At 33.9% G+C, this 25,291-nt stretch overlaps 3 protein-coding genes across 3 annotated transcripts in view; 1 reads left to right on the forward strand and 2 right to left on the reverse strand.

The window, feature by feature from the left end:
* The window catches only part of LOC133173486 (uncharacterized), an 89,945-nt gene extending 84,503 nt beyond the window's left edge, over window positions 1-5,442 (reverse strand). Inside the window, exon 1 of the mRNA XM_061308471.1 lies at window positions 5,370-5,442. Coding sequence (XP_061164455.1) covers window positions 5,370-5,442 — 73 coding nt within the window. The remainder of the gene's footprint in view (window positions 1-5,369) is intronic.
* An 89-nt stretch (window positions 5,443-5,531) lies between these two features.
* LOC133173488 (uncharacterized) lies at window positions 5,532-7,952 on the forward strand. The gene is made up of 4 exons (XM_061308472.1): window positions 5,532-5,564; window positions 5,674-5,757; window positions 6,353-6,449; window positions 7,090-7,952. The coding sequence occupies exons 1-4, from the start codon at window positions 5,532-5,534 to the stop codon at window positions 7,905-7,907; spliced, it is 1,032 nt and encodes a 343-aa protein (XP_061164456.1). The 3' UTR covers window positions 7,908-7,952.
* A 1,972-nt stretch (window positions 7,953-9,924) lies between these two features.
* LOC133172991 (beta-hexosaminidase subunit alpha-like) lies at window positions 9,925-21,083 on the reverse strand. The gene is made up of 12 exons (XM_061307860.1): window positions 20,961-21,083; window positions 17,948-18,221; window positions 17,784-17,846; window positions 17,288-17,337; window positions 16,450-16,560; window positions 16,204-16,305; window positions 15,838-15,976; window positions 15,569-15,761; window positions 14,952-15,108; window positions 13,468-13,651; window positions 10,113-10,203; window positions 9,925-10,033 (listed from the first exon to the last, which is right to left on the reverse strand). The coding sequence occupies exons 1-12, from the start codon at window positions 21,051-21,053 to the stop codon at window positions 9,925-9,927; spliced, it is 1,566 nt and encodes a 521-aa protein (XP_061163844.1). The 5' UTR covers window positions 21,054-21,083.
* Window positions 21,084-25,291: the final 4,208 nt, after the last annotated feature.

A 25,291-nucleotide genomic window follows, 5' to 3' on the forward strand; every position in this document is an offset into this window, starting at 1 on the left:
TTAGGGTAACACCAATGCCTTTAAAAATTGATCATCAGTTATATAGAAATATGCTTTTTAAAAAGATAGGATAAGATTAAAACACTAAGAGAGTAAATTTAAAATCCTTTAGAGGTAAATAAACCATAGCAACCGTTGCCAACCTATAAGAAATATCATATTTCGTCCTTGGTATATGATACAAGGACCTCTTGTCTATTATTTGCTTGCATTTCAACCTATAATTGTTTTTATTCTTAAGTATATGACTTTATAAAATTAAATGAACAAAATTATTACTTTTGAATACTTTGTTTCCATAGTAACGTATGTAATAGTTGATTTACCAAACATGTTTATCATGCATTTAAGACATCAGGCCTTCAACTTTCAGAAACAGCCATTGCCACTTGTTTGCTTTGCTGCAAACGTTAACTGGGGGACTCTGAACATATTGAAAAATGCCATTTTTCAAACGTTAGGACATGTTGCTATGGTAACCATGACACATAGCAACCAATTTTTGCCTGATTTGAGTTTACGGTATCATAGACTTTTATCATAGAGAGTTTGGAGAAATTCTGAGACTATGCGTGCCACAGCTCCTATATAAAAGTTCAAGTCATTACAGAGAATGGCTCTTAAATCTTACGTGGTTTTTGTGACATAGAGTACAACAGATATTGGAATCAATTCAAAAATCATTTCAGAGAAACGTTTATGATATTTAAAGAATTTACAGCGGGAACATTTATCACAATTTAATGGATCTTTAACTTACTACATTATTTACCATAAAATCACTAAATATTACGAATAACTTTATGCTGTCTTGCCACAAAGAATGTAATTGATTCTGGTATGTAAAGAAGGTAGTGTGTAATGCAGAATTCAGGTAATGTTGAAGACGAGTTCTGTCGTTAAAATATTCAATATATCAGTACATCATAGAAGTATCTCTATAAGTATATAAAATATGTCAACCTACAATCTTTTATGATAGAAATATGTACCTTGTATAAAAAACATCTGTTTTATAATTAATGTATTAATTCCTGTTTGATCTGTTACATGAAATTTGAAGATAACGAATAGAGATCAATCTCAGAAGTCCATTTAAACATTACAAATTATGAGCAGAGTTTTATGTGGCACATCACCGCTTAAAATAGTAAATGTTTGATTTGTTAAAAGGGCATATAGATGGATTAATAATCGACAAATGTCTCTTAATGTACTGGACTGAGTATTTGTTTTATTATTACTCTGATATAACAATACCAGATATAACTCTATGGAGATGAAATAATTATTACTAAAATTGGATCAATATTTCCGTACTGATATCGGTGTTACATAAATTCCATCATGCTTTTAGTAGTCATACCCCATTTCTTGTTCAGGAAAGATATTTGTACAACTAAGTGGTATATTAAGAGCTCGTTTATTATTTAGTTTCTGTTTCATTGATGTCTAATTAAATGTAATCAATTGAATTGTCAGGAAGATAGCTTAAACACTCTGCGATTTGAACAAAATAATACCTGCGGTCTCTGGGGTAATACCTGGGCAATAAACGAAAAAGATATTAAGAAATTCCAGACTGTGTAATATGGGAACTTCACTAATCAATTTTGTTATTTTGGGTCAAAGCAGAAATCATAAATTGCATTGTTTAAAGATTTAATGAAATTAAAATTGATAGTATTCCACTCATATTTTTGTTCCATGTAAACAGGGCAACATTTTCATCGAAATTAAAAACCGATAAACTGCGCCTTGATTCAATAATCTATGAAAAATCTAAATAATACAAGCCAATCTTCCAAAAAAATCTTGTATCCTTGTTCTGAAAGATTAAAATAAAATTATATATATTTTTTTCTTTTTTATTTATGTTGCATCCCAAACGTATATTAATTATGTAACCCCACTCTTTCAGAAACTATGAATGAATAAGTACATTGCTAAACGACAAGCATAGTCAAAAATATAATTTCATTCTGTTTTAAAGGTCATATTCAAAAATGATTTATTAGAGGAAAATGTTCCATCTCTATGTGACTATTTCTTTCTCTTATAAATATACCCACTCAGAGGGAATACTTCCAATTAAGATGCTAATTTAATGTAAATTGATTTTCCTAGCATGCTCCAATACATAACTAGCTCAGTGATAAATACATTGTCACAGAAATGTTTCAGGCATGTATATAGTACGAACAAGGGGCAAAGGGATTTCCTTAGTTAATATTTATAAACATAGTTTTTTTTATGTTAATTCGATTTTTTTAAAGTGTGGGTGGAACCTACCCTCCCCACCCCTTTCTCCCTTTTTTTTCTTTCTTTTTTTTTTGGTCGTCAACTTCACATACACTGTACAACGTGTCTACATTGATATCCTTTCGGATATAATATCAAAACTGCTAAATTTTGTGTTTTATTATTATGATTATTATTATCATTGGGAAAAACAATTTGTATCACAAAGACTGGGTTACTGACTGTATATTTTGAGTCTTAGTTTTGTCAAAGCCATTTATTTTACCACAAAAGATAAAAAATATGGAACTTTATATTTGTGTTCATGCATGGTCTGAATCTACGATCATATCTAGAACGTCCATTCTATCTACATGCATCTCTTAAACCCCAAATGGAACATACTTTAATTTTATATTTATCATGCCTACGCATTGTCTGCAATAAGCTTTGGCTAACAATTCAAATTGATACAAGTTAATGTTACCGATAAACACTCAGTGACTGGCCACATTTAACGTAAACAGACAATGAGATAGAAGATCAGAAAAGATCTACAATATATTATAAAATTTTTAACATATATAATGACTGAAAAAAAAAATCCAGACTACAGATTCAATGTATGATAAGAATACATCAGAACTGAACGTGGTCTCCTTTGTACAATACATATACAATGAAAGGAAGAAGGGCTTCACCCTGTTAGATTTAAACAAACTTAACACTGGTATTGAATTACGAATTAAATCAAAAAATGCCTTTTTTGTCCTGTTATGAAATAACCTTTCCTTTTCTTTAAAAAAAAGTTCTGAATGCATTTTTTTAAAGCGTATAAGTTTCAAAATCTATTGCAAAATGTGTACTTAGAAAATATTTTATCAGAGTATTGTTTATTTTTTCTTAAAGTCTCTCAGCAGAAGCAATTAAATTTTTTGTTGATCAATAGGTCTACCACACTGAATATTGACCGAAAAGCTCTATTGTTTGCAAAGCACGAATTTCAAAGTCATGTACACGGTTTTTAAACCCAATTTAAAAAAGCGTGATTATTAAACTCTTCTACGACAATAAATCGCAAACTCTAAAACAGGTTATAAATTATTCATTTGTCCTCCGTTGAAATGATGCCTTCGGTAGACTTGATGTGTGGTAATGGCTATAAATATATATTTAATTCTTTCAGTACAGTAACATATGGGAGTCCCATTTCATATGGCCAGTGTAAGCCGGGCATGTAACAAATTTAAAATAGGTGCAGTAGGACCATATTCCTGCCTCTGAAATTTCATAAATGTTCGAATCTGAATTTATTTTTTCCTGCAAAAAGTGAAGGCGCCCTTTCACCCACCTCACTCCTTGCCTACATCATTTAGAAACTCGAGTGCCTAAATAGAAAATGTCTCGACATTTTATAGATTATGATTGCCATTGGTGCCACGCTTTATTTTTTTTAATCAAAATGTATGTCGCAATTCTAATTCAAAAGTCTGTCAAATATCATATCAAGTGTAATGAAATACTTGATTGATTATTCTATTCTTTTTTTCTTTGTTTTTAGTTTTTTTTCTTTCTTTTGCATATTTTTTAATAATTATCATACTAATTCCGCTTCTGTCCTCAGGTTTGTGGGGAGCAGCTTCTGTCCTCGGGTTTTGTGGAGAGAGAGAGAGAGAGAGAGAGAGAGAGAGAGAGAGAGAGAATCAGTGACAGTTGAGGAACACAGATGAGTTCAAATTTTTTTAACCGAAACCTACATTCAAAAAAAAAAAAAAAAAAAAAAAAAAAAAAAAAAAATATTGAGATTTTTTTTTTTCAGATATATTTTTGATTTTGATTTTTTTTTTGGGGGTGGGGTGGGGTGGGGGGTAGTCAACGAAGGAGTAAGCGGGACAACTTCTCTTTCTAAAACAGAATATCTTACACAATATTGATTACTTCCCTTGGGTATCCAGTTTTCTACTCATATTTCAATCTTATGAGTGTAGCATGAGTTCATGACAAAAATCCCTCAAAATTAGACGCATTTCATCTCTCTCTCTCTCTCTCCCTCTCTCTCTCTAAATATACACAAAATGTATACCATGTCTGTTAAAACCTAGTTCAGTTGATCGATTTTTCATAAATTGAACACAGACAAAAAGTTGTTAATTTATAAAAGGTCATAAGTATGGACCCCAAACCTTTAAGCTGACCTTTTGTTGATTTGTGCGAGGCCTTATGAATTTGCAAAGGTGTGAAGCAATGCCTAAATAGTAAAGTGTGCAGAACTTCAGTAATCTGAACGACAAAAATAGTTTTAAAAGTCCTATCTAGCTGTAGAAATGCACTCAAACACAATAAAATACAATTAAAGAAATAGTAATTAATTGTAATGTTATCACCTGTGGTCTTCTCATACCTGTTGCTTCCTGACCGCAGGTAAGGATTTAAGTACATTGTAACAGTCTGTCATATAAATTGTAATTAATAATCTGTGTTCCTTGCGCAGTAATCATCATTTGTTTATGTTTTTATTCAATTAAGATATATGTACACTTGTCCATTAACAATATTGACCCACTTTAAGGTTCATATTGCTTGCATAATTTTCTCTCATACTTTATATTTTATGTTGGTCATCTAATGTTGAACAAATCTATATGGTACATAGGATTTGTTTTATTTTTTACGGTTCACACACGATAACAGAATGATTCTTAATACACAAATATCACCAAAATTATATATAACAATTTTACTGAAACTTTAAAAATAATTAAAGTAAAGAAATACATACATCAGTAACAGATAAACAAGAAAATTCAGTGTGACTATGATATTGATATGTATACGTTTTAATTAATAGTTCCCAGATTTAACAATGAAGAATTTATATTCATTTGTCTATTTCTATGTATTATTTCAAGTATGATCGCAAATTCAATGTTGAAAAGAATTGCTTGACGGACAAAATTTCATCTTAACTTACTCATCTTTTCAGAATTACAAAAGCCAGAAACTGTGTTGTCCTTGTTAAATAAAACCTTCAATGTGGACGTGAAAAATCGTGTAAGATCCCAGAAACACGAGTTAATCGAACTTCTTGTGATCTGGAATCAGGAAGCGATTGGGCGCCCCAGACAAACCGATTGACCCTCCTACCATCACTGAATTACGACTTCTCTGTGTTATTGGGCTTCGTTTACTGTTATGGCTCATTCAGGAACATTTATTGACCTCGGGTTCGATGTTCATTCTGCCTGACTTATGGTCAAATATGTTCTTTGGGGAATCCAGACTGTATTAAAATGAGGTTTTCTATTTTCCACTGCTTTCTATGGGTAAGGTAATTTTAATTAAATTTTGAAAGATAATATGGAGATCAATTGTAATTTTGTTTTTTTTTCTTGTTAATATTAACGAGTAACAGAGAATATTTTTTTCCTTCAGGCCCTTGGATTAATACAGTTTGGAGATGCTCAAGTCAGATTTCGGAATCCATGGATTAACGTTGTCCGCCGGCATTCCTGTTCGGTGAGTGATATTAATAAATTTATTGCTTTATTATTTTGATCTAATTTTGACTATATCGATTCTTTTCAATCAAGCAATTATATTTGTATTCCATCCGTTTATCAACTTTACAAGATACCCAATGGTTATAGCAAAAGATTTTTTTTTAATTTTCACATTTATCCTAATTATCTCTCCTTGAAAGAGGGTGTGACCCTTCATTTGAACAAATTTAAATCCCATTTACCCAAGGATTTTTTCTGACAAGTTTGGTTGAAATTGACTCAGTGCTTTTGGAGAAGAATATGAAGTTGTAAAACGTTAACAACGACGACGACCACAGACAACGGATAAATTTTGATCAGAAAAGCTCATATGAGCTAATGTAACAAAACGAAACATAAAAAAAAATAATACCGATGTTTCAGTGTCCCTTGGTGTAAATGTTTGCCTCTTCAAATAAAGCGAAGTAAAAATAATTGCTTGATTTTGTATTAATGATAATGTAAGTAAAGAAAATAATGAAAACACTTATTATAAAATAACTTTCGAAGCCTGATAGTACGTTGCACAGTCTGCTATAGAACTAGTTGACTTGATTATCATTTGTATTTAGATTGTGGAGTGTAATTTTGGAGAGACATGTGACCTTTCCTATCAGAACTGCCGCGAGTCTGGACCGTGTTTTCTAAAGGAGCCCTCCTGTCTCACTGGTAAGCTTTCTTATACAAGTGTCTTGTACATATCAGTATCGATTTCTAAATGGTAAGGTTCCTATTTTTACAGGTGTCTTGTACGTATCAGTATCGATCTCTATTACATATCAGCATCGATCCTATGACATACATGTATTAGTATCGATCTCTAATACGTATCATTGTCGATCTCTATTACATATCAGTATTGATCTCTAATACGCATCATTACCGATCTCTATTAGGTATGAGTATAGATCTCTATTACATATCAGTATTGATCTCTATTACGTATCAGTATCGATCTCCAATACTTCTTGATTCCATTTTGTTTCTTACAAGTTATTTTTTATGATTATTTCTTGAACAATATATCACTTCATAGAGGTCACATAAGTTAACATTCACTGACAAATAAAAGTTTACATAACCAAAGGTATTTGGGGGAAAACAATAACCATGGGCTTGAGAACGGGTAACAATTGTCATCTGAAACCATTTCTACACAATCTTATGTGTTTGATAATTTATCCGACTAAATCACTTGCATGGAAAGTTAATTTGTACCGCTCATCCATCTTTCCCTGATTTCGCAGACTTTTTTTTACTGCATTAAAACTCAACGCGCTGTATTGGCTCTTATATATTTTATTCTCAGTCTTCAACCTTCCTCGAGATGGAACCTGCCCAGATCCCCGACTGAACATGATCCAGCAGTTTTCAGTCGACTGTTTTGACGATGCCGGATGTGACGCACCACAGATTTGTTGCCATAGTTTTACCGGAAGTTACTGCTGGTTTCCCAGGACTCGACAAACGGTTCGCTCTTTAATCCCAAGATTTACTAACAGAAGTGTACAGAGAATTTCAGAGAACGGTACATTTGTGGAAACCCCACGTGACGATGGTGATTTTTTCCCGCCAGAACCACGCTTCATTGGAAATCTGCCAGTTTTCCAAGAACGGCGGGGGGAAACTAACGGCAATGATAATACTGTGTTTATATTTAGAGATCCCCAGTTATCAAACGAGAGGATCCTCTCTGCTGGGGGTAGGGGACAAGACAACAACTTCCTAGGGAACCAGTCACCAGATAATCGACTAATATCAGCTTTCCGTGACACACAGCAGGATGTTGACTCCGGATTTTCCGTGTTTTCTGATCTACCAGGGTTTATTAATGGCGGTGCAAATGTTTTGAACCCAATAGAGACAAGAATTCCAAACGAGTTTACCACTGTTCAGACCAGTAACGCATTGATACCAGCCACTCAAACAAACAGACAGGTTATTCCATTCCGTCGCCCTAATTCAGGGCTTTCTATTCTCCGAAACCGGAGACGGGATTTAGGGACAAATCTTTTCCAGGATCAGTCTGGTGCTACTGTGTTGATGGAGAATCAACCCGTTGACAATATCAGAAGAGCTAACGTTAGAACTAGACCTATATTAATTCGTCCGGGCCCCAATTTATGAAATAAATTTTGAAGGCTTGAAATTTGATTTAATAATTTTTCTTAGAAAACTGCATGTGTATATAGCTAGATCTCTCCCCCTTTTTTTCAAACGGGGTGTTTGATAATTATTGAAATTCACCAAAAAATTCTTTCAAATTTAGTGCTATTCACTAAAAGTTTGAGAATTTAAAATTAGAATGGATTTTGAATATAATTAATGATTATATGTAGCAAATGTCGGAAAACACATTCTGCGAATACTTGCTTGTAATTTTTTGTCAATTGTACTTTGCATGATTAACAGCTAATTTTAAACAAAATCTGTTTTAACGACACATTCAATATGGACACATCTATACCTGGGAGTATATAGTTCTATCTTGTCTGTGTATAAATATCAGTGCGAATATTTAATTGTTTCCCATTCATTATATTATCATTTTTCTGGTAGACCAATATAATGGATTAATGATTTGTTAATTTCTGGTGTTAAATGTAGGCCTAGTTCTGGAATAAAACCCCCATAATTCCCCTGATATAAAGGACTACGTCCAGTTCTGGTGGTCAGGTGTGGCTCGGACCGTGTGGTGTTATTGTAGTGTCGGTGTGGACGTTAACTTCTAAGCTGTAATACGTTATCGTAAAATGTCAATAATACAGCCATTAATGTCCGATGATCATTCAATTTTCAATTAGAACAATTTCAACGATAATGACAATACAACCAAAATACACTGATATTCTTTACTTTTCCAATATTCTACATTTTATTTCAGAAAAAAACTTAAACAAATAGTGCAAATTTAAAATACATGTATGCGTTATTGGTATATGTATACATTTGAAACAGTCATTTGTATTGGATGCATTACGTTAAATGTTGCAACCCATACTAAAGATATAGTCTCAAAAAAACTAATGGTATTTTGTTTAGAAAAATTATTTTTTTATATTGTGAAATGTGAAGTATATTAATTGCTGTAGTACGCTATGTCAATGGTCTTCGTTCCATTTTGTCTATCACTCACCTGTCATAGATTTTTTAGACACGTACAGGTGTAATTTAAGCCTGGAAAAATCATCATATGGCCAAAGAATACCATAACAAAACAATATTACTTGTAGCGGAAAAATGATGAATTGGAACAGGTATTAATGATATCGGACAGAGATTTATCATGATTTATCAATAAAAAAAAATACAGATATGCCTGTTGAACGTTTTATGCTTTTTCTGGTTGTCTCCATGTTTTAAGATAAACACTTTCTGAATTCACGTGTCTTCTAACTCCGTACAACGAGCTCGATCGAAATTCAAATGGTGCTATGGTTCTTGGAGTTTATATATAGCATTTTTTTTTTATACATGAAACATTAACAATAATAAATTGATTGATAGCAAAGGAAATTTTAGGTGTTCACATGTTACTGAAATTTGATTACTTCTACATACATGTACATTCAGTCTAACCTAATCTCTATTACTTATTAATCTTGCATTATATGAAGGCCCCCTGACCCTGTCGATTATACCATATCGACAAATATTAATATATTCTTGCTAGAAATGATTTAAAACTCAGGTCTAAACAGTGTTATCTAGCGAACCAAGATGAGTATGTGGGATAAAACACAGCATTATTCTGTAACAAACGAGTAATATACATGTTAGCATCGAATAAGCGAGAATCCAAACACATTCATTCAATAGATATGTTAATTAAGATAAAAAATGTACTTATTGTTTCACAATGTAAGAGCTGTAAACGTATATAAGTAAGTAATAAACAAGAGTGAGGACAGAGTCCGGGTCACTGAGTTAGTCACGGTCGATGTTCTTTGTGCCGTCTCTGACCTCTCGTATATACCATTACTGCCCGGAAACCCGAATTCATAGTCCCCACAGTAACCATCCAATATCGGCTGAGCCGGGATACCTCGCCTGTCAAATGTCATTTCAATTTGTCCCTTAAACAGTTCAATTTAGATGCAATTATTAAACAATATCTGCAATATTCCTTGTAAGGTTATCTTTCCTACCTCAGCATCCTACATCGTTGTTGGTCTAGTCTGAACTTTGCACTCTCTACATCGGTGGCGTCACGTGGGCTCCAAAGTCGTTCCGCTACTGCGGACGCTCTTGGCCTGTAGACAATCAATGTCAGTTACTTTATCTGTTATGATTTTGTCGGTCATTTAACACAAAATGGATTAATTAAAATACCAGAGTCTGGAGAGAAGATTGGTACCATCAACATACTCCGCCCACACACAAGCTTCTCCACCAATCACATTGCTGTACTGCTCCGCGGTTCCTTCAAATCCAAGATTGGAAACATTAATATACAATATGGTTTTACAGAAAGCCTAAAATGTCATCTCTGGTTTCAGAAATGCTGAAGAATAAACAGTGGTATGTAACGTTTTTTTCACAGCTATTATTTAACGTGTGTGAACATTTTCAATTTTAATTATTATGAATTAGGAGAAGAGGTAATCTAATTTGATCAGAATTAAAACTCTTTATCCCCAGTTTTCTAGTTAACCAAACTACGAAACTATAGAGTTAAAAAAATGTAGAGATTCTGTATTTTCGAGGTATTGAGTACTTCAGTTTAAAATTATATGCTACTACCCTTACTGGGAGGTAAACAAGGAAACAAGGAAACCAAGTTTCAAAAAGTGTTTATAACTGACCAGGCAAACAATTTAAATGTACGAATGAGTAAATGGAAGAATATGACAATAATAATTTCCGAGTCTAGCACACTTTACACAGAGACCTGCAGGTACTGACTATTTGGCACCTACTTTTCATGCAATATTCTTGATTGTAGAGAGACGTGTTTTTATTGGCATTCTTTCTTTTTTTAATCTTAAATGGAATAAAAATATCTCTGCAACCTAAATGAAATAAGGTCTTCTTAGATCTGATCTCCACCCACCCAGTGTGGATTTAAGACGATCTTAATTAAATACTGTACTTCTGAAACTAATAGGGAAATTAAAAATCGTCTAGTATTCGAAACAATTCTGTAAAAATGTATTATTTATGAGGACATATTTAATAAAATTCTATAGTATTCTAGAAATGTTAGACTTACAAAATACAAACTTGGTCTTCTGCACGGAAACTAGACACTTGCTGTCTAATCCATTTACCGTAAGTGGCATTGGTAACGAATAAATTTTGACTTACCATCGACAGTCTGAGTCTGTTATAAGCATGTTTACAACTTATTTTTCACAATTTATTTTTTTATGTTCTTGGCAATTTTCTCCGCTGAATATTGCATATTTTTCAAAGTTCTATGAATTTAGAAGAGGATAATACGGATTAAAATTTTCATAAGCTTCCTCAATTATTTTTTTTTCATTTACTAGTCTCAGTTTCCAATAAATATTTTCATTAATTATTAAAGTTTTGTGATGGTGTATGATTGCTTGTGAAAAAGTTAACAAACTCCACCCGCTTACTTAAAATCGCAGGATTTACCAACAAGTTTAGACCCTGCAAGTACATGTAAACATCCATCCCCAACCACACATCCCAATTCAATCCGAGCGATCATCTCGAGGTCAGAAAGGCCCGAGAGGTTGCGATGTCTATTCGGTAAACATATCATAGGCAGCGCTTTGATGAAGCATCCGGTTGAGTATAACTTTTGGTTTCATAACATAAAACGTCAACGACATGCCCAAGGTTCTCGGCAAGGCGAGGCGTAAATTATACCGATGCTCGTGCTAAAAAAGTTTTGGACTGATAAATATTAACTAATCTGATAAACATATAATGCATTAAACCACACGAGACTATTTTAACCACCGTGAACAAACCAATTTTGTTCTCAACATAAATCATTATAAGTATTCTAAGGTTGGTTAATAAATACAAATTTCAAATATTAAAACTCTGCATCCTAATGCGCAATATTGTTGAATTTAACAATATATCAGCAATCATTTGCGTCAGGGTTAGGGTTAATCATTTGCATCAGTCACAGTTATTCATTTCGAATCCTTTTTATTTAAAAATGTAACAGTTTGTAACTTCACATTCTATGTGTCGTTCTATGTGGCGTCTTAAAATATTTCGAGTTCTGTGGGATATACCATATCAAAATGAATTTTGTTAATTGATAAAACGTCGTCGATATACTAGCATCGAAATGCCGAATTGAAGGCCTCAGCAAGAGGCTTCTTCTTTTCATCTAGAAGTTTACGAAAAAAATTCTGCTTCATGAGAATACAAAAACAGGTTTGCTTATAATGGGGCACAATTAGTACCCATGGGATTTTCAACAGATATTTGGAAGACCTAGTCTCCAAGGACTCCATCATCTAGCATCTTTTAATGAAAACCTCAGAGTACTTACGTATGTGTAGAATCAAAATGATTTTAACAATTAAGTAATTTTGTTGATGACCAATCATAATATACGAAAATTTCCGAGTTCCCTTTTTATTGAGGAACAGTTAACAATGATGTCAAAAAGCCTGATCCTTATTTATGATGAGAAATGGTAGTATAAAATGACGAAAAACCATGTTTTGACTTTTGATGCAATTGATTTTAGCAAAGAATATGGGCGAACAAGGGTGCAAAATGCCTATAGCTTCAAATGTATAAAAATCAAATTTAATTTATGAATTTAGTATTTAGATTACATCTCTTACTATTGAAAGGTATGAAATTATGAAGAACAAAACTTTTATCCGGAAAATTCTTTCAACAAAAATCATTGAATTTCTATGATTTGGAAAAAAAAATATGGTTTTATGGGGGTTCGAACTCTAGCAATAAAAATCCAGAGTATCAGTTTTTTTTCTTTGAAACTAACACGCTAACCACTACGCTACATAGGTCATGACAAATACATGTAGTGGCATTTAAATCATGTTTGTCATATAACCCTTGATGAAATGGACTTCAATTATTTTTCGGAAAGGTACGAATGTTGTGTAATAAAAGTGTATTTTTAAGGTATAATGGGTCTTTGCTCCATGTTTTTGATAACCGAAATGTTTACACATACTTTGATCCAAAAAAAAAAAAAATGAACGGAGACCCACTCACATGGAAAAATTGTGATATAGTAATTACTAAATGATCACTTTTGCCCTTTTAGGGTTAGGGCTTTTGCCCTCTTTTGTGTGCATGGGTATGCTATTTTATAGACGAATAATATCAATGTTTGTCGGATTGTTACAACTGTGGAGATTTTACATAAAGTATTCGTTAATGTTCAATGAAATATCAAAAAAATAATTCTAATTATGATTTCATTTTTCATTTTTTTTTTTTGGGTCGCACAATAAGCATTTTGCGCGCCTTTTTTGCCCATCTTTAGCGATTTCAAACAGTCTGATTAAAATCAAACCTTCCATTAGCTCCTTTATTTTGATGGTCGCGTGGAAGTTTCCTAAAAGTTCTTTGGAGTTTTTTTTTTTAACATCCACACCTAGAATATGTAGTTTTCGCAGTAATGCTGAAGTTTTTCCTTCATTATGTACTTAATATTCCGTGAAGCTTAGAAGAACATTTCCTAGATCCTGATAGTTCATTTCCTATGACTTACCTGTGAAGTTGTACGGTTCGCACTCGTAGTATTTTTTCCAATCCTGCCCGTAGCTGATGTAGTTAAGGTACCAACAGGAGGACAGGATGGTTTTATAGCCCTTACTGGAGATCGTACTCATGTAGCTCTGAAAGGGAACCGTTGTATTTCCTCTCCATACCTCCACTACCGTGTCAGGTTTAGCCTGAGTAAAAAGTATACTGTCAGGACAATCTACCCACAAATCACAGTATCTTAAGTTTCTTTGGTCCATGGATAAGAATTCATTTATCGAAATTAATGAAATTACGAAGAATATTTTTTTTCTCCTTGACTAAAAATCAAACATGTACAGTAAAATAAGTCAAGGTACTTTGATTAAGGAGCACATTTAATTCACCCTAGTTTGTTGTTTTTATATCCGTCTAGAACGCCCTATATATTGCATAAAAGTTAAAGTCTTGGTATCATAAAAATTAAGATTTTTTCTGGGCATGCTACACTAGCTGGCGAAGTCTTATTGTTTGTGAATATGCATACTCAAAAACTGTGTGTCATTAGATTGATTGATTGATTGTATGTTGTTTAACGTCGCATTCGAGAAATTTTCACTCATATAGAGACGTCACCATATACCGGTGAAGGGCTTCAAATTTTGACTTTTACTCGGCACTCAGGGCCATTGAGCAGTGAGGGATCTTTATCGTGCCAACGTCTGTCGCGACACGGGGCCTCGGTTTTTAAGGTCTCATCCGAAGGACCCGCAACTTTCACTTCAAAGTGCCGAGCGCATGGCGAAGGAACAGTTGCTACCCATTTTTTATCGACTTAGGTCAGTCGCGGCCGAGATTCGAACTCACGACCTCCCGATCACGGAGCGAGCGCTCTACCGACTGAGCTACCGTGAACGGTTTGTGTGTCAGTAGAAATTTTCTGGATGTAAGTATTGTGTCCTCGCTACAGCGTCCCTTTAAACAGGTCCTGTTAAATGTATTACAGGAGATCTGAACGCGAGGGAACATGTAGGAGATATTGCTGTTACTTACGATGATAGGATGAGGTTTAGTTGCACAAGTAAATCGACTTTTACTTCCAACTGTGATCTTATGCTTTGTTACACATTGCTATATTTTTTGTTTGTTTAAATCACTATACCTAATTCCAAGGAAAGTCATACCGAAAGGGAATGTTAAGATACTACTTTCTTATAAATGAGCTCTTGTTTCCCATGAAGAGGTTCCATGCTTTAGATAGAGTAGGCTAGAAGCCGTCTTCGGGAGACATACCTGCTCTTGTTTTCCATTAAGAGGTTCCATGCTCTAGATAGAGTAGGCTAGAAGCGGTCTTCGGGAGACATACCTGCTCTTGTTACCCATTTAGAGGTTCCATGCTCTAGATATAGTAGGCTAGAAGCAGTCTTCGGGAGACATACCTGCTCTTGTTTTCCATTAAGAGGTTCCATGCTCTAAATAGAGTAGGCTAGAAGCCGTCTTCGGGAGACATACCTGGGTTCCCTCCTCGATGGGATCCTGCCAGATGACGTAACTTTTGTTAGTATTCTGTACAATATCCAACACTTTTGTCACATAATACTGCATCAGCTCTACATATGACGTAATGTTATTCTCTTGCATGAAGGCAGTGATGTTTGGGCTCGACTTCCTGTAAAATCAGCACCAATACAGTCAATCTCAGTGATAGTAAAATTTTGAGGATCTACAAAATGGTAATCTAATCATTTATATATTGTGAAATCATTATAAATTTGTAGAATTGAAATATAAATAATTGTTTCAAGAAATTAATTCCTTCTCACGGAAGTTCAGACAGAACAATAGAGCTAAAGTATGTATAATAAAGAAGGGGGTAATATTATAGGGGCAAGTAAAAAAAAATACATAAAAGAGGTTATGGATTAACGTTACCGCTTTATTCTATTCTTTATAATAATTTATTAGCTTAATAGGAATAAATCATACAAAAGTTATTTATCTTACAATCAATCAGTATTCGCCCTCTCGAATTTAAGAGCTCCTACCTATGTTACCATTATAAGAATATTACAGCATTTGAGCATTATAAATTATTTTGGATTAATTTGCAATAAAATTTAATCCCTTACCAACAAGCAGGATAAGACTCGTCCATTCCAAGATGCAGGTATTGGTCTGGAAAAACCCGGACAATTTCACCAATAAACTTCTTAAGGAATTGAAATGTCGAGTCTCTTGATGGATCGAAGATTTCGTATGCCCCGTGGAAGTTTGGTTTAGCAACACCTTCTTTTCCATCAACCCAACACGGCGTCAAGAGATCTAAAATCAATTCAAAACTCTTTTTAATTCATCAATTATTCATTCTATTAATCAAACAAATTTAAGAAAATCCTACATCTGAACGCTTTTCCCCATGACTGCGTATGCCCAGGAGTGTCAAACTCCGGTATGACCCTGATTCCCCGTAGTCGCGCATGCTCAATGACGTGTTTAATGTCTTCTTGAGTATAAATCAGCTTTAAATCGTACGCCCCCTGCAATATCATCAGCAAGAAAATAAGATTGAATAAATCATAGAACTGTTTCATTATACATGTATAGCAATAAAAATATGTTAAAAAAGAAGGAAACGTATGTCAGAACGACGTATAAAAGATAACTTCCTGGTCATTGATAAATCATGCAAGAAAAATATATCTTATTTAGTTAAAATAAAAGGAATATTTCTAAATATTGATTTTCTCGTCAGTGATTCCTGTACCTTTTCTGATAAGCTTGGGAATAAAACACTTTCATATGGAAACGACTGATCATCCACAATATGCCAGTGAAACACATTAAACTTGTTATAAGCCATCGCGTCCTGAAATGCAAAACAATTATACGAAGTATATAACAGGTATGAAGTACCTTGCACCTATTTAACATATCATGCTTGTCATTAATTTAATTAATCAATATTTCAATATATACATGAGTTGAAAAAGATTCGGGGATAGAGACTCACCAGATTTTTTAATAGAATGGACATGGGAAGATAGTGTCTTGCAGTGTCCAGCATGATACCACGATGATTAAAACGAGGCTCGTCAGTTATAGTTGTCTTGTTGATGTAGAGCTTCAAAATACAAGCTGATTAGGTGAACGTGATCGATCATGTACAGAAAATGGAGTTTAAAACTTTTGATTGAAAAAATATGTAAATTGGGTAAAAACGTTAGTGATAGAGAAAATCTTGATCACGGGAATTTTTCTTCTTTATATTATGTTACGTCATTTCTGTAACTCATATGCTTAATATTTATGTGAGCTCACCGTGTTACTTGTATATTTCTATGTGAGCTCACCGTGTTTCTTGTATATATTTATGTGAGCTCACCGTGTTTCTTGTATATTTTTATGTGAGCTCACCGTGATTCTTGTATATATTTATTGAGCTCACCGTAATTCTTGTATATTTTATATGAGCTCTCTGTGTTTCTTGTATATTTTTATGTGAGCTCACCGTGTTTCTTGTATATATTTATTGAGCTCACCGTGATTCTTGTATATTTTATGTGAGCTCTATGTGTTTCTTGTATATTTTTATTTGAGCTCACCGTGTTTCTTGTATATTTTTATGTGAGCTCTATGTGTTTCTTGTATATTTTTATTGAGCTCACCGTGTTTCTTTTATATTTTTATGTGAGCCCACTGTGTTTCTTGTATATTTTTATGGAGCTCATCGTGTTTTTTGTATATTTTTATGGAGCTCACTTTGTTTCTTGTATTCTTTTTATGTGAGCTCACCGTGTTTCTTGTATATATTATGTGAGCTCATCGTGTTTCTTGTATTTTGCGCTCACCCTGTTTGTTTCCACCTCTTTGTATATAAGCTGACTGAATGTTTCTAAGCCTGTAAGAAATAATCAAACATTAGCTGACTTTTTTTTTCTAAATCGAACATCAGCAGAATGAATGTTTCCAAACAAAAGAATTATTGAACATAATCTTACTGAATGTTTCTAAACTCCAATTCATATTCAGACCACATATGACTGAATAAGCTTTAAAGGAATATTCAAACACCAGCAGAATGAATGGTTCTTAAGAGATTATTCGAAAATTCAGAAGTAGAATATAGAAATCATTTTAATATTTGGTTTGAACATATTTTATTGTAATTTATAATTACAAACGGATTGGGCACAAGTTCTGAAAACTTATTAAGCCCTCTCCCTACACGTACATTATAATTTTGAATTGTCACAGTTAAACATGAAGTTTTAAAGTATACAAAATTTGCAAAAATTTACAATTTTTAATTATAATAATTAATTTTTAATAATAATCAAAATTTACCTCTGAGAGCACCCCATGCTGTTACAGACGTCAGTTGAGGATTTGCAGAGATTGTTAAATTATCTGATAAGTTCAGAAAGCAATATATCATTTTTAATTAAAATATCTGTCCAAATGATTTAAATTAATCGGAATGAAAGCATTTTCTAGTTTGGACTACGCACACGATTCGTCCATGTTTGGACCGGGGTATCCTGGACAGGACGGTTCCTTAACAACAATATTCAATGACGTCACAATCTCTTCAGGTCCTGATACAATGGAATTTTTCTCCAATTTTAATATTTTGTGATATCGTTCAAAGGCGGATGAAAAGATGTCACAAGACTTCATGGATGAAATAAACTGAAATTTAGTCGAATCGAATATGAATCTCTCAGTGCTGTTCCTCCATGTTTTTGGTAAAGGCCAAGGAGCTCCGGGAGCTGCTCTGTTCCCCTGTTATAAAACAAGCCCTGTCAGGGTCGCTTAGGAACTTCAACATTAAACAGTACAAGCTTATCTTTTAAAAGGATAGGTGAGCTAGCGTTGTAGCCGTCATAAAACACAAAGGTAGATATCTGAACCATTGGTTTTAATTTGCTGAGTCGATTAATTGTTTATAGGAAGACAAGTGGTATACTGGGGGTAGTGGAGGGGGGCGGTAGACTCCATTCAGTATGGTGAATCTAGAGTGGGCCTCACGGCATGGTGTAAATGTGCTTTAAGCATTCTTAACAGATTTGAACCTGCGACGTAAGGATCAACTCCTTACACCGAGATTCTAGAGCAAACGCACTAACCACTGCGCCACGCAAGCGAAAACCAGGTAGGTGGAAATAGAAATTTTAACTGTCAATCCACACGGGTTAAAAGTTTGCATGGTTATTTAATATTTATCATGTCCACCAAATTTATGAATGATTTTAAACTTCAACTTTGCTTGCAATAACAGTCTAATCGAATTTTTTATGTCCCCGTAGTCGAAGATTCGGGGGCATATAGTTTTTGCCCCGTCCGTCCGTCTAGCTGTTTGTCCGCAAAAAAATTAACCTTGCCATAACATTTGATTGGTTCAAGCTATTGCTTTCATATTACACATGTGTTTTTATAGGCCCTTTCTTTGGGTACAACAATTTTTTTTACCTTTTGACCTTGGAGTTTGGCCTACTTTTGAAAAAAAACTTTAACCTTGGCCATAACCTTTCAACAGTTGGTGCTAGGGATCTCATATTTCACATGTATATTCCTTGTGACAAGACATTCCCTTGGATGAAAACAATTTTGACCTTAACCATGGAGTTTGACTGACTTTTGGAAAACTTTAACCTTGGCTATAGCTTTTGAACAGTTGGTTCTAGGGCTTTCATATTTCACAAGTGTATTTCTTTTCAGTTGGTGCTAGGACTTTAATATTTCATATGTGTATTCTTTGTGACAAGATTTTCCCTTGGGTACCAATAATTTTTGACCTTTGACCTTGGAGTTTGACCTACTTTTGAAAACTTTAACCTTGGCCATAACTTTTGAATAGTTAGTTCTAGGGCTTTCATACTTCACAGATATCTTCCTTGTGACAAGACTTTCCTTTGGGTAACAACAATTTTGATCTTTTGACCTTGACCTTGGAGTTTGCTATACTTTTAGGGCTTTCATATTTCACATGTGTATTTTTGTGACAAGACCTTTCCTAAGGTACCCATAGTATTGACCTTTTGTCATTGCAGTTTGACCTACTTTTGAAAAACTTTAACCTTGGCCATAACCTTTGAATGCTAGGTGCTATGGCTTTCATATTTCACAATTGTATTCCTTGTGAAAAGACCTTTCTTTGGGTATCAACATTTTTTTATCTGTTCACCTTAGAGTTTGATTTGTATAAATTTGAGAAACTATAACCCTCGCCAGGAGCTGCCATACGGGGGCATCAGTGTTTCACAAACACATCTTGTTTTACTTATTATTTGGATATTGACAGACTGCTCAATGATTTATTGTTTTAAGATTTTTATGAGGAAAGTTTTCAGTTCCGTTTTAATGTCGAAAAGGTACTATTTCATGAATGTGGAAATGAAAAATGTCGGAAATGAAAAGTAAAATATTTTATTGGAATTCTGGAATGAAGTGCAGCCAATTAAAAAGTACCTCTACAGTCACAATTAAGAGTTACTGAATGTTACCCATGCGTCTGTCTTACAAAATAAATCTACCGAAACCTAGATTTAATGTCGTTTGCCCAAGGACAAGTTTTTAATTAAACAATTTGCAAGTGAGACTTTGAAATGACTTTCATCACAAAAGAGTTAATATCAGCGTTACATTTCTGTTGTTAGATTATATTCTCTGATCTGTTGTTAGATTATATTCTCTGATTTTCAGTTAATTGTTGTGGATGCATCTTCGCTAGCCAAGGGTTTCTGATACGCTACTCTCCTCATAAGCCCTTGGCATACGGTGTAAAAAAAAGTTGGGATTTTTTTCTCAAATTGTGATTGGAGTTGATCAACATCGTTCGACCAATCACCAGTTGTTTTTTGTAAATGACGATATTGCGTTCGGGATATATCTTGACTCTTTAATATCGGGAATGAAAAACGCAAGTAAACAACGATCCGTAAGATAACAAATAGCTATATGGTGTCATCCATCTTAAGCTATACGTGCAAAATATGTGATTAAGAATCAATACTGAAGATGTAGATTTGCATTTTAACATGTTTAAATAACAAATTAACATAACTCAATACCTTCTTGATAATTATTCTTTAAAAACATTATTTTTTTTGAAATACGCTTTTTATTTCTGTCGATGACGCAATCTGTGCGTACCTGGTAAGAATCGTGATCACGTGACGAAAACAATCCCGTCTTTTGTCAGCACCGTATGCCAAGGGTTTATGAGGAGAGTAGCGTATCAGAAACTCTTGGCTAGCGAAGATGTTGTGGATGAGGAAATTCGGTGTAGATCTTGCTTAAGATTTGATGTCTGATTTATCAAAACGATATACGATGTGAATATCAATCACCTAAAAAGTTACATTTTATTAAACTGTCACAGTTAAATTAGATTTTGTGTAGAGAACAATGTAAGGTATATACATCCTTATATCAATAGTATACATACATTTTTACATTCGCATTAAAATTCATCAAAATGTCTGACAAAGTGTAATCCTTTATCAATATACACACACGTACCTGTAAAGGGAGACGTATAGCTATATAGGTGAGCTTGGAATCCAGAATCACAGGAAACAAAAGAAGGATTGACAAAGTCACAAGTACCGCCATCTTCTCGGGATCGTCTCCCGTCTCTGAGGTATTCCTTACCCTTCCCCACTTGTGAAGCCCTGGAGACAAAGGAACGCGCCGATTGCCATGATGAATCGGGGTTTGTTATCACTGCACCTTGTATTACTTTCAAAAGATAAGTTCTCCAGTACAAAACTGATAAAACTGAAGTTAAATATGCTTTAACACATTGCATTTTCCAATGATAAGTGATAAAATATAGTAGCAAGTATAGATATTTCGTTACCCGGTAGGTTTTTAATGAAGTGAGTATAGATTTCTTTAAAAAAAAATGTATTTTTCTTACGTTTAGAGATTGTATTTTTATTATACCATACATGGCCAATCTCTAAACGTAAGAAAAAGTACCATCTGCTTTCATAGAACGACATATTGACATCATAGACGGGGAAATCTTATGTTTTTGAGAAATTATAGGCTTGTAGTATATTTTTAATTGAAAGGGGGGGGGGGGTCCCACACTTCAGGTGCCTGTGGTTTGTTCGGCATAATTAACTTCCAATCTATGCATAATTCTGAAGAAATGAAAATTTGTTCATGTGTACGCACGCGTGCGCGCACACACACACACACCACCCTCAAACACACACAAATTCGTCTCATTGATTTTTGTGTGTGATTTCTCATTTTCTGAAACATTATACACCTATTTACTGGCTATGAGGACAATAGCAAGTCTATCGTTCCCCAAGACAGCAACTATTTCCCGAGGCGCAGCCGAGGGAAATAGTTGCTGTCGAGGGGAACGATAAATTTGCTATTGTCCGAATAGTCAGTAAATAAGTGTTTTATTATACCGAAGCAGTCTTTACTTGTGTTACGTCACAATCTGTATAAAACCAGAAGAGTTCCGAGATGAAAAGCGAGGGAAACAGAATGCTGCCGGTGAATAGTTTAATGACTATTTCACCATGGGCAAATAGCACAAAAACTATTCCACGGTAGGGGCTGTTTGGAAAAAATAGCATGTTTATTCGTAATATTTTTATATAGAAAAAATTGACAGAGGTATAATAATAACATATATGTCCTCGTTATCGATCTACAAAATATCTCTTTATGTGTGATCGCACGGGTATCATTGCTTAATATGTATAAAAAAAAAAAAACAAAAAAAAAAAAAAACTTTATTTTGAAAAATAAATAAACAAATGTAATTAAAAAAACCCCTAATATATGTGTATATTTAAATAGTTACTTAATATCGCGCATAAAGTTTGTGATTTCTTCTCTTTGTCATCGCCATTATTTCAGATGAGCAGTCCTTTAGTGTGACGAATGAAACATTATTATGTTCCCCAAACGAAGTTTGGGAACATATTGTTTTTACTCTGTTTCTTATTATTATTAAGGTCTTCCGTCTTCACGGAAGACCTTATAGTGATTCTACTGTTTCTTATTAAGGTCTTTCGTCTTCACGGAAGATCTTATAGTGATTCTACTGTTTCTTATTAAGGTCTTCCGTCTTCACGGAAGACCTTATAGTGATTCTACTGTTTCTTATTATTAAGGTCTTCCGTCTTCACGGAAGACCTTATAGTGATTCTACTGTTTCTTCTTCTTCTTATTATTATTTTTTTCCCCAAAATTTTGTGCAGCCGATTTCTCAAAAACTATTCAGTGGTTTTAAATGAAACTTTCAGGAATTATGCGTCGTCAAATGGACTTTGTTCATCAGAAGGAAAATTTGGAAAACTCGCTTCCGGTGCCAAGTTATTGACAGTTTTCTGATTTTAAAATGAGATTTTGTCCCCCCTTTTCTTCAAAAATGGTTTAAGATATGAACTGGAGACTTGTTAGAGATGATAGGTTATGTCTTCTAGATGAGGGGAATTACCTTTTTGTGCGTCGTCAGTACTTCCGGTCGTTACCGGATGCGAATTTAAAAAAGTCGAATTTTTAAACTTTTTTGTTTTTCTATATTTTTCTTATGTTTTAATAAGGTTAATAGAGGCTTTTCTGAAAATGCTTAATATATAATTTATTTTAGAATTGATCAATCCAAACTCTAGATATTCGCATTTCTAAATTTGAAGCGGGTCCAAAATGGCGGCTGTCTCCGTAAACTCCGATAAGTAGGTCAGAATTTACGGAGTCAGCCGAGCGTTTGTTTGAATGAAAGTACCATAAGCATCAAAGAAATGTGAAGGAATTGTTGGATTGTCACATCACAATTACGTTGCAATTCTGTTTCGAACTAGAGTTTTAATCCGGGGTTTCCTCAAACGTCTACTATAATTGTTCTTGTCTGTATCTCAAAGTAGAAAAACGACATGATTACAAGTGGAAATACGATAACTACAACCTTTTGTTTTACACCACGGAAAACTGATCCTAAACCATGGTTATAAGTAAAAGCTTTTCAAGAAACTTTCCTGACTAAAGGAATTAATATATAGTAATTATTACGTGGCCATTGTTTTTCCCCATGCAGGCTTGTGTCATATTAAATGAACAGAAAAGACAAAATAAGAAAACCATTTTTTTAAAGATTGTTTAATGAAGTTGATATAAATATTTTTTTTCTAAAAGATGTTGTTATTGAACATAAATGGTATCAGATTCCTTGACCGTCGCAGGACGAGACGTGTTTTTGGGCGAAACATTCCAGTCTTTTCATGAATGTGTAACTAATCGGGATAGTCCACTTTGGGGGTAAACAGGAAAATAAAACTTGTAGAAAATCTTACCTAAATCACTGCTTTAGTGTTACTTAACCATACGATATATAATAAGTACAATATGATAAATATACTTTCTCAAGCTCGATATTTAGGTTATAAGAACATTTTGAAATTTCATTGAAGCTATCACCATTCAATAGAAAATACATTCCAAAGGAAATGCGCGAATATTTACCCGTGACGTTTCGCGCGAAATGATGTATCGTGACCAACCTTTCGTAGTAGACAAATGGTCTGATGCAGAAGTATATAGAAGTGCAGAAAAAGATTACATGGACATGCCTGTATATGGAATTACATGAAATAAAAAGTTGAATACATAAAGAATAAAAGAAAGTAAACAGTATCATCAGAGAATGGCTAAAGATATGAATATGAAACTTGCTGAGGTGATAGAGCATCAAATGTAGATATGGTGATCGACCATTATTTTTCGTCGTTCTTACTTCCGGTCGCAAACGGAAGTGAATTCAAATGTTAAATTTGCAACTTTTTGTTTTTCAATATTTTTCTCTGGGATTTACAGGGTTAATAGAGAGTCTTCTAGGAGTTTTATGTATGTTTTCATCTTTTTGATTGAAAAAGTTTGCAGAGATTTTTATGAAATTCACTTCCGGTCGAGTGTTTACCTGTCCTCAAAATTAGAATTTGTTCTCACAATATTGCTCGGCAATAGTAAACGACTGAAGTCTAAAACTTTCAGGACTGATAGTCAGTCATCAGTTTATTTGAATCGTGAGAAATTCTTGTATCGCCGTTACTTCCGGTGGTGACAGGAAGTGATGCAAAAAAGTGAATGGTTAATGGTTAGCTTTCTTGGATTTTCACGCTGAATTTCTTTTATCACTTTTTCAGCGTGATTTTTTGTTTTTATTTTCAGAATCGGGCGGAAGACCTCTCATTGCTCGCAATGAGTTTCTAGTTAAGGTCTTCCGTTTCAGACGGAAGACCTTATAGTGATTGTAGTGTTTATTATTATTATTATTTTCCCCTTTTCGTGTCCCCCTCGATTTCTCAGAGATGGCTGGACGGATTTTCTTGAAATTTTCAGGGATGATAGAGAATGAAAATACCCCCAGGCGTTTTTTTCATTTTTTCAAAATTCACTTCCTGTCGTCAGATATGTCCGATTTCCGTTTTTTTCAAAAACATTTTGTCCCAGTCATATCACAAAAACGGTAAGATATTAAGACACCAAACTTTTATGGTTAATAGATCTTGAGGAGTAGGCAAAACCATTTGGAATAAGAGCTTCAGCCGTCACTTCCGGTCGTCACAGGAAGTGATCAAAGAAATCGAAAATTTCATCTTTTCTTTTTTGAATATTTTTTTGCATCAGATTATTGCATCTCATTTGTAGTTTCGAAATATGTTGGTCCCACCGGAAACAAAAACGTCAACTTCCGGTTATAAGCGAAAAACTGCATAATTTGAGTATTTTACCTTCCCATAAATATTTTTTTTATAAATAATGTATTTGAACTGATTTTTAAATATGTTATCAAGACTGCAAATGTCTAGAGTAACGTCAAA

The sequence above is a fragment of the Saccostrea echinata genome, unplaced genomic scaffold (assembly GCF_033153115.1).
Source record: "Saccostrea echinata isolate AGI-Se365-2 ecotype Australia unplaced genomic scaffold, CSIRO_AGI_Sech_v1 ptg000056l, whole genome shotgun sequence".
Classification (NCBI taxonomy): Eukaryota; Metazoa; Mollusca; class Bivalvia; order Ostreida; family Ostreidae; genus Saccostrea; species Saccostrea echinata.